The 10,000-nt window shown below is 49.2% G+C and overlaps 1 protein-coding gene across 5 annotated transcripts in view; it reads right to left on the minus strand.

Moving 5' to 3' along the window:
- sec24a (SEC24 homolog A, COPII coat complex component) overlaps nucleotides 1–10,000 on the minus strand; it is a 46,920-nt gene that overhangs the window by 36,437 nt on the left and 483 nt on the right. For all 5 annotated transcript variants that reach the window (XR_013818734.1, XR_013818735.1, XR_013818736.1 and 2 more), the window contains exon 2: nucleotides 5,382–6,191. Coding sequence is in view for 2 of the 5 variants with exons in the window: in XM_079846756.1 (XP_079702882.1) it covers nucleotides 5,382–6,191 (810 nt within the window). In the remaining 3 variants the exon portion in view is untranslated. The remainder of the gene's footprint in view (nucleotides 1–5,381; nucleotides 6,192–10,000) is intronic.

Consider the following 10,000-nt stretch of genomic DNA (forward strand, 5'->3'; position numbering starts at 1 on the left):
TGTGTGTGTGTGTAACTCAGATCAGTGTGTGTGTGTGTGTGTGTAACTCAGATCAGTGTGTGTATCTGTGTGTGTGTAACTCAGATCAGTGTGTGTGTCTGTGTGTGTGTAACTCAGATCAGTGTGTGTGTGTGTGTGTGTGTGTGTGTGTGTGTAACTCAGATCAGTGTGTGTGTGTGTGTAACTCAGATCAGTGTGTGTGTCTGTGTGTGTGTAACTCAGATCAGTGTGTGTGTGTGTGTGTGTGTGTGTGTAACTCAGATCAGTGTGTGTGTGTGTGTAACTCAGATCAGTGTGTGTGTGTGTGTGTGTGTAACTCAGATCAGTGTGTGTGTGTGTGTAACTCAGATCAGTGTCTGTGTGTGTGTAACTCAGATCAGTGTCTGTGTGTGTGTGTAACTCAGATCAGTGTGTGTGTGTGTGTAACTCAGATCAGTGTGTGTGTGTAACTCAGATCAGTGTGTGTGTGTAACTCAGATCAGTGTGTGTGTGTGTGCAAGTCAGATCAGTGTGTGTGTGTGTGTAACTCAGATCAGTGTGTGTGTGTGTAACTCAGATCAGTGTGTGTGTGTAACTCAGATCAGTGTGTGTGTGTGTGTGTGATTCAGATCAGTGTGTGTGTGTAACTCAGATCAGTGTGTGTAACTCAGATCAGTGTGTGTGTGTGTGTGTGTGTAACTCAGATCAGTGTGTGTGTGTGTGTGTGTGTGTGTGTGTAACTCAGATCAGTGTGTGTGTGTGTGTGTGGGTAACTCAGATCAGTGTGTGTGTGTGTGTGTAACAGATCAGTGTGTGTGTAACTCAGATCTGTGTGTGTGTGTGTGTGTGTGTGTGTGTGTGTAACTCAGATCAGTGTGCGTGAAACTCAGATCAGTGTGTGTGTGTGTGTGTGTGTGTAAGTCAGATCAGTGTGTGTGTGTAAGTCAGATCAGTGTGTGTGTGTGCGCAAGTCAGATCAGTGTGTGTGTGTGCAAGTCAGATCAGTGTGTGTGTAACTCAGATCAGTGTGTGTGTGCAAGTCAGATCAGTGTGTGTGCGTGTAACTCAGATCAGTGTGTGTGTAACTCAGATCAGTGTGTGTGTGTGTGTGATTCAGATCAGTGTGTGTGTGTAACTTAGATCAGTGTGTGTAACTCAGATCAGTGTGTGTAACTCAGATCAGTGTGTGTGTGTGTGTGTAACTCAGATCAGTGTGTGTGTGTGTGTGTAACTCAGATCAGTGTGTGTGTGTGTGTGTGTGTGTGTGTGTGTGTGTGTAACTCAGATCAGTGTGTGTGTAACTCAGATCAGTGTGTGTGTGTGTGTGTGTGTGTAACTCAGATCAGTGTGTGTGTGTGTGTGTGTGTGTGTGTGTAACTCAGATCAGTGTGTGTGTGTGTGTAACTCAGATCAGTGTGTGTGTGTGTGTGTGTAACTCAGATCAGTGTGTGTATCTGTGTGTGTGTAACTCAGATCAGTGTGTGTGTCTGTGTGTGTGTAACTCAGATCAGTGTGTGTGTGTGTGTAACTCAGATCAGTGTCTGTGTGTGTGTAACTCAGATCAGTGTGTGTGTCTGTGTGTGTGTAACTCAGATCAGTGTGTGTGTGTGTGTGTGTGTGTGTGTGTAACTCAGATCAGTGTGTGTGTGTGTGTGCAAGTCAGATCAGTGTGTGTGTAACTCAGATCAGTGTGTGTGTGCAAGTCAGATCAGTGTGTGTGCGTGTAACTCAGATCAGTGTGTGTGTAACTCAGATCAGTGTGTGTGTGTGTGATTCAGATCAGTGTGTGTGTGTAACTTAGATCAGTGTGTGTAACTCAGATCAGTGTGTGTAACTCAGATCAGTGTGTGTGTGTGTGTGTGTGTGTGTAACTCAGATCAGTGTGTGTGTGTGTGTGTGTGTGTGTAACTCAGATCAGTGTGTGTGTGTGTGTGTGTGTGTGTGTGTAACTCAGATCAGTGTGTGTGTGTGTGTAACTCAGATCAGTGTGTGTGTGTGTGTGTGTAACTCAGATCAGTGTGTGTATCTGTGTGTGTGTAACTCAGATCAGTGTGTGTGTGTGTGTGTGTGTAACTCAGATCAGTGTGTGTGTGTGTGTGTAACTCAGATCAGTGTGTGTGTGTGTGTGTGTGTAACTCAGATCAGTGTGTGTGTGTGTGTAACTCAGATCAGTGTCTGTGTGTGTGTAACTCAGATCAGTGTCTGTGTGTGTGTGTAACTCAGATCAGTGTGTGTGTGTGTGTAACTCAGATCAGTGTGTGTGTGTGTGTAACTCAGATCAGTGTCTGTGTGTGTGTAACTCAGATCAGTGTGTGTGTCTGTGTGTGTGTAACTCAGATCAGTGTGTGTGTGTGTGTGTGTGTGTGTGTGTGTAACTCAGATCAGTGTGTGTGTGTGTGTGCAAGTCAGATCAGTGTGTGTGTAACTCAGATCAGTGTGTGTGTGCAAGTCAGATCAGTGTGTGTGCGTGTAACTCAGATCAGTGTGTGTGTAACTCAGATCAGTGTGTGTGTGTGTGATTCAGATCAGTGTGTGTGTGTAACTTAGATCAGTGTGTGTAACTCAGATCAGTGTGTGTAACTCAGATCAGTGTGTGTGTGTGTGTGTGTGTGTGTAACTCAGATCAGTGTGTGTGTGTGTGTGTGTGTAACTCAGATCAGTGTGTGTGTGTGTGTGTGTGTAACTCAGATCAGTGTGTGTGTGTGTGTGTGTGTGTGTGTGTGTGTAACTCAGATCAGTGTGTGTGTGTGTGTGTGTAACTCAGATCAGTGTGTGTATCTGTGTGTGTGTAACTCAGATCAGTGTGTGTATCTGTGTGTGTGTAACTCAGATCAGTGTGTGTGTGTGTGTGTAACTCAGATCAGTGTGTGTGTGTGTGTAACTCAGATCAGTGTCTGTGTGTGTGTAACTCAGATCAGTGTCTGTGTGTGTGTGTAACTCAGATCAGTGTGTGTGTGTGTGTAACTCAGTGTGTGTGTGTGTGTAACTCAGATCAGTGTCTGTGTGTGTGTAACTCAGATCAGTGTGTGTGTGTGTGTGTGTGTGTGTGTGTGTGTAACTCAGATCAGTGTGTGTGTGTGTGTGCAAGTCAGATCAGTGTGTGTGTAACTCAGATCAGTGTGTGTGCAAGTCAGATCAGTGTGTGTGCGTGTAACTCAGATCAGTGTGTGTGTAACTCAGATCAGTGTGTGTGTGTGTGATTCAGATCAGTGTGTGTGTGTAACTTAGATCAGTGTGTGTAACTCAGATCAGTGTGTGTAACTCAGATCAGTGTGTGTGTGTGTGTGTGTGTGTGTAACTCAGATCAGTGTGTGTGTGTGTGTGTGTGTGTAACTCAGATCAGTGTGTGTGTGTGTGTGTGTGTGTGTGTGTGTAACTCAGATCAGTGTGTGTGTAACTCAGATCAGTGTGTGTGTGTGTGTGTAACTCAGATCAGTGTGTGTGTGTGTGTGTGTGTGTGTGTGTGTAACTCAGATCAGTGTGTGTGTGTGTGTAACTCAGATCAGTGTGTGTGTGTGTGTGTGTAACTCAGATCAGTGTGTGTATCTGTGTGTGTGTAACTCAGATCAGTGTGTGTGTCTGTGTGTGTGTAACTCAGATCAGTGTGTGTGTGTGTGTGTGTGTGTAACTCAGATCAGTGTGTGTGTGTGTGTGTGTGTGTAACTCAGATCAGTGTGTGTGTCTGTGTGTGTGTAACTCAGATCAGTGTGTGTGTGTGTGTGTGTGTGTGTGTGTAACTCAGATCAGTGTGTGTGTGTGTGTGTAACTCAGATCAGTGTGTGTGTGTGTGTGTAACTCAGATCAGTGTGTGTGTGTGTGTGTAACTCAGATCAGTGTATGTGTGTGTGTGTAACTCAGATCAGTGTGTGTGTGTGTGTGTGTGTAACTCAGATCAGTGTGTGTGTCTGTGTGTGTGTAACTCAGATCAGTGTGTGTGTGTGTGTGTGTGTGTAACTCAGATCAGTGTGTGTGTGTGTGTGTGTGTGTAACTCAGATCAGTGTGTGTGTCTGTGTGTGTGTAACTCAGATCAGTGTGTGTGTGTGTGTGTGTGTGTGTAACTCAGATCAGTGTGTGTGTGTGTGTGTAACTCAGATCAGTGTGTGTGTGTGTGTGTAACTCAGATCAGTGTGTGTGTGTGTGTGTAACTCAGATCAGTGTATGTGTGTGTGTGTAACTCAGATCAGTGTGTGTGTGTGTGTGTGTGTAACTCAGATCAGTGTGTGTGTGTGTGTGTGTGTAACTCAGATCAGTGTGTGTGTTTCCACTGTCGGGCCTAAAGCACCCTACACACCGGGACGAATATCGGCGTGCGTTATTCGCCAGCGTTTTTCAACGCGTTTTTTGTGTTCACACCCAAGCGATTTTCGCTGACGATGAGCCGAGTGAACATGCAAATTCATTCCCTGACATTATTATTAGTTCTTTATGTTCCGACACCAACGAGACCAGCAGCTCTACACTCATCTTGCCTTGCATCTTCCTCGTCTTATTTCTTCCCGGCAGTGTAGACGCTACTTGGCGTATATCTTCTTCGCCGTTACGTATGTGTGCTCGGAAAGACCGTTTTGTGTTTGAGCGCCCCAAGTTGTGTTTTACTGTAACTTCAGAAGCTCCAGACACGGCGCGTCAAACCAAAAAAATGAACCCGAGGCGTTTTTTTAAAAAAATGACGCTTTTACGAGTGGCGTTTTTTGCGTCGGTGTGCACACTCACATTGGCGCCCTTTGTTTAGTCACGAGGCGTTAAACGTCGGCGATGTCCCGGTGTGAACAGGCCTTAAAGCTGCTAGTGTGTGTCAGGGCCGGTCGCGTGTCAGTCCCGGGCTCGATCGGGCCTCGTCTGGGTAACGGACAGGGTTTGTGTCCTCCGAACACCCTGGTGTAAAGCGGGCCGGATCGGGCTGGAGGAGCGGACATGAGGAGTTTACCGGAGTCTGGAGACGACAGCGCCGGATGATTCCAGACACACGCTAACATCCGCATTCAAGACTACTGACACCCTTCAGCTCAACTCACTGTCATGTTTTTATTTTATCTGTCAGCCTCTTTACTCCGGTCTGTCTGACATCCACATTTAGCTCCGCATATGTCATAAAATAAAGCAACTCCGGTTTTCCGAGAGCTTACTCAGTTTCTGACTGATAATATCACTGTCCTGGGAGAGATGCTAAAGCTCCTCAGCTCGTATTTTTGGTGGCATATTTTTTCTGAATGTGATATAAACACACTGTCCTGTGAGTAAATAAACAGACGCGACTGAATAAGTATGCTATGTGTGTCCTTTTTCATTTGTGAAATAACGGTAGGCCTAACGGTAGGTGTGCGGTGGTACCGTAACTCAAATTAGTGTGTCAGTGTGTGTGTGTGTGTGTGTGTGTGTGTGTGCGTGTGTGTGACAGTACCGTGCTGCAGGGCTGCCGGAGGCTGCATGGTGTTCTGGAAGACAGGAGGTGTTCTGGTGCCGGTGCTGTACGGGCCTGGGCCAGTGTGGTTCCCCACAGGGGGAGGAGCTACAGGGGCCGAGGTGACCCCACTCCAGCTGCTGGGGGGCGGAGCTACAGGGGCCGGCGTGACCCCGGGCTGCTGAGGATGCTGGGAGTAGCTGCTGGGGGGCGGAGCCACAGGGGGCGGCGTGACCCCGGGCTGCTGAGGATGCTGGGAGTAGCTGCTAGGGGGCGGAGCCACGGGGGGCGGCGTGACCCCGGGCTGCTGAGGATGCTGAGAGTAGATGCTGGGGGGCGGAGCCACAGGGGGCGGCGTGACCCCGGGCTGCTGAGGATGCTGGGAGTAGATGCTGGGGGGCGGAGCCACAGTGGGCGGTGTGACCCCGGGCTGCTGAGGATGCTGGGAGTACCTGCTGGGGGGCGGAGCAATAGGGGGCGGCGTGACCCCGGGCTGCTGAGGATGCTGGGAGTACCTGCTGGGGGGCGGAGCCACAGGGGGCGGAGTGACCCCGGGCTGCTGAGGATGCTGGGAATAGCTGCTGGGGGGTGGAGCCACAGGAGGCGGAGTGACCCCGGGCTGCTGAGGATGCTGGGAGTAGCTGCTGGAGGGCGGAGCCACAGGTTCGGGCTGGTGCCGGCCGGTGCTGTACGGGTTCGGGCCGGGTGGAGGCAGGCCTTTGGTGGTCAGGCTGTTCATGAAGCCCGTCAGCGGCGGAGCCATCAGGCCCTGGTTAGAGGAGTAAACACCCACGGGATTCTGAGACGGACCTGCGGCACAAACAAACATTACACAGTGATGAATGATTAAAATAGCGAATAACTACCGGGAACAGGTCATCATTGACTAGTCCTCAACTCTGAGGACAACCGCAAAATTCAAACACCATCATTATTGTTTTAGCTTGACTGTCACAGAATGGACAGCACAGGATTGTGAGATATCAGTAGAGAAGGATACATCTATGCTGCCTTCAGAAATCGATCGGATGGAAGTGCAGCTAGCACTGGATTCACAGACTGAAGCGCAGAGACGCATGGAGATCTAAACAGGGGGTGGGGAATCCAAAACGGGGCGTGGCTTACTCTCACTGACTGACAGAAGGTTCAGAGCAAACTCCGCCCCACACCCGATTCAAAAGATTTCATTGGTCATGTCAATCACAGTGCTGATTTCCAATTCTAACCCCTAATCCTAACCAATGGGCTTGGGCTGAATAGTGCACTAAAGAATGGTTCAGGAGGAAAGCGGTCCAGAAGATCATGTGATGGCCGAGCTCTGGCCGTCCGTAACTCCCAGACTGGACCTTCTTTAGTTTCACCCAGCATCACGACCCTCTCCCATGCTGTGGCTCTCCAGGCCTGGACGGGACGCCCCGTCGCTCAAACACACGAGATTCCAGCTTATATCTCTGTAACAATAGGCTTGTTCGACTTGAACCGGCGCTGCACAGTCCGATCGGTTTATGACATCAAAGTACAGCGAGAGCAATTCAAAAGCATAAGGAGCCGTCTACTTTCTATTCGCTCTCGCGGCATTTTGATGTCCTTCACCGATCGGACTGTGCAGCGCCGGTTCAAGTCGAACAAGCCTATAAACTCAGCTTATCGAGGCTCTACCCCTTTCTGGAGTTCCCGCCCCTCCTATGGAGACTTTGCCCCCTTCTGGAATTCCTGCCCCTCTTAAGGAGGCTATGCCCCCTTCTGGAGTTACCGCCCTTCTTCTGGAGGCTCTGCCCCCTTCTGGAGTTCTCGCCCCTCTTCTGGAGGCTCTGCCCCCTTCTAGAGTTCCTACCCCTCTTATCGAGGCTCTGCCCCCTTGTGGAGTTCCCGCCATCACCTGAAGTTCCCGCCCCTCTTATGGAGGCTCTGCCCCCTTCTGGAGTTACCACCACTCTTATCGAGGCTCTGCCCCCTTCTGGAGTTCCCGCCCCTCTTATTGAAGCTCTGCCTCCTTCTGGAGTTCCCACCCCTCTTATGGAGGCTCTGCCCCCTTCTGGAGTTACCACCCCTCTTATCGAGGCTCTGCCCCCTTCTGGAGTTCCCGCCCCCTTATCGAGGCTCTGCCCCCTTCTGGAGTTACCACCACTCTTATCGAGGCTCTACACCCTTCTGGAGTTCCCGCCCCCTTATCGAGGCTCTGCCCCCTTCTGGAGTTACCACCCCTCTTATCGAGGCTCTGCCCCCTTCTGGAGTTCCCGCCCCCTTATCGAGGCTCTGCCCCCTTCTGGAGTTACCACCACTCTTATCGAGGCTCTACACCCTTCTGGAGTTCCCGCCCCTCTTATCGAAGCTCTGCCTCCTTCTGGAGTTCCCACCCCTCTTATCGAAGCTCTGCCCCCTTCTGGAGTTACCACCACTCTTATCGAGGCTCTACACCCTTCTGGAGTTCCCGCCCCTCTTATCGAAGCTCTGCCCCCTTCTGGAGTTCCCGCCCCCTTATCGAGGCTCTGCCCCCTTCTGGAGTTACCACCACTCTTATCGAGGCTCTGCCCCCTTCTGGAGTTCCCGCCCCTCTTATTGAAGCTCTGCCTCCTTCTGGAGGTCCCACCCCTCTTATCGAGGCTCTGCCCCCTTCTGGAGTTCCCGCCCCCTTATCGAGGCTCTGCCCCCTTCTGGAGTTACCACCACTCTTATCGAGGCTCTACACCCTTCTGGAGTTCCCGCCCCTCTTATCGAAGCTCTGCCTCCTTCTGGAGTTCCCACCCCTCTTATCGAAGCTCTGCCTCCTTCTGGAGTTCCCGCCCCTCTTATCGAGGCTCTGCCTCCTTCTGGAGTTTTAGCCCCTCTTCAAGGAGATCAGAGGCTTGTTCGACTTCATACAGCTCTACGCAGACCGATCGGCAGCTAACTTGAAGCAGTGCATGCCGGTTAGAAATTTTGTCCGATTTGATACAGCGCCGACGCCACGTGACTGTGACGTGTGCCATCAAAGTACGGCGAGAGCGATTCGAGAGTAGCCGGAGAACTCAGCCAGTGCAGCTTCTCAAGAGTGGCTGCACGAGCTCTGATGACGACACAGCTGTTATACGATTGGCCAGATTCACCGCATGACAACGATCACGTGTGTTTCGTGTTTATTCAAACACCTTTAGTTCCTCTAAAGCGCACAAATCAATTTTTTTTATAACAGTAAACACTCTTTTCATGTAGTTGCGATGTTATATTGTGTCATGTTTATCAAATTAAAACTGATTAAAAAAAGTAGAGTCCACTTCATTGATAGTAGCTTATGTTGAACTTTATTCTTGTTCAAGCAGACGCTGTATGAAGCAGTACATAAAGTATTAAATGAAAATGTCTCTGAAACATCTGCTTATTATTTGGCAAATATAGCATTTATTTCACTTCAGCTGTGGTAAAATATGCAAACAGCACGTGAGTGGTCACTACGGGAACCAGAAAGTGTCCGACTTCACGTCACCATTTGCAGCTCTTCCCCGCCTGCACACGGCTACTCTCGCCGATTGGTTACATCCAGCCGCAGCCGATGTCCAATACACCTAGTGCCTTCCTAAGGAGTCCCCGCCCCTCTTATCGAGGCTCTGCCCCCTTCTGGAGTCCCCGCCCCTCTTATCGAGGCTCTGCCCCCTTCTGGAGTCCCCGCCCCTCTTATCGAGGCTCTGCCCCCTTCTGGAGTTCTCGCCCCTCTTATTGAGGCTCTGCCCCCTTCTAGAGGTTCCACCCCTCTAATTGAAGCTCTGCCCGCTTCTGCAGTTCCCACCCCTCTTATCGAAGCTCTGCCTCCCTATGGTGTTCCCGCCCCTCTTCAGGGAGATCAGATCTCAAGGCTGGATCTGCTCTGAAGCGCTACGGCCAGAAACACTCGAGTTCTTGATCTTAATGTAATTTTGATTATAAGATATGGAGACGTAAATTACTGTTTTCAGTTGATGTGTGAACAAAACTTTGCTGAACATTATTCGTAGCTCCTGTCATCCAATAATCGCATTAACCGTTATGCTCTGATACTTAGATATGAAACAAAGTTTCAGGTTTTACACTCTGTCAGTTTAATCACTGATCAATGAATGTGTTTGAGTCAGATCGCTGTATCATCTCAGTTGAACCAGTTCTACAATATTCAGTGCATGTTTTAATAATTTTGTCATTAAAACAATTAAGACAGCCATCAATTAAATGTTTAAAATTTGGAGTAGGAACATAATTATTTCATTAAATATTATAACGTTAATACTGTAATAAAAGCTGCCTTGCGTACAATTTAACTGTCTTTATGGAGATCAGTTGTTGGTTTTAACATGTAATATTATAGTAATATAGTGATTGACAGGTTCCCTGTATAGTTTACAGCATTAGTTCAGGGAGGTTATTTACTTGAGAGATGTCATGTACTTTAGAGCTGATATATAACCAAACAAGATCAGAAAGGAATCGACTCCCACTCTTGTGAATCGAATCGATAAATCAGTGTCAAACCCTGAGAGAAACTCTGAATCTGCCGTGACACTGACAGCCGTCGATCAGACCGAAACCAGCACTGAAGATCGAGCCGTGCTGCCTGACGGAGGAGTCGCGTCGCGAGTCGGTTCACCCGTGTGTTCGGATCATCGCTGACG

This window comes from Squalius cephalus (assembly GCF_949319135.1).
Source record: "Squalius cephalus genome assembly, chromosome: 17".
NCBI lineage: Eukaryota > Metazoa > Chordata > Actinopteri > Cypriniformes > Leuciscidae > Squalius > Squalius cephalus.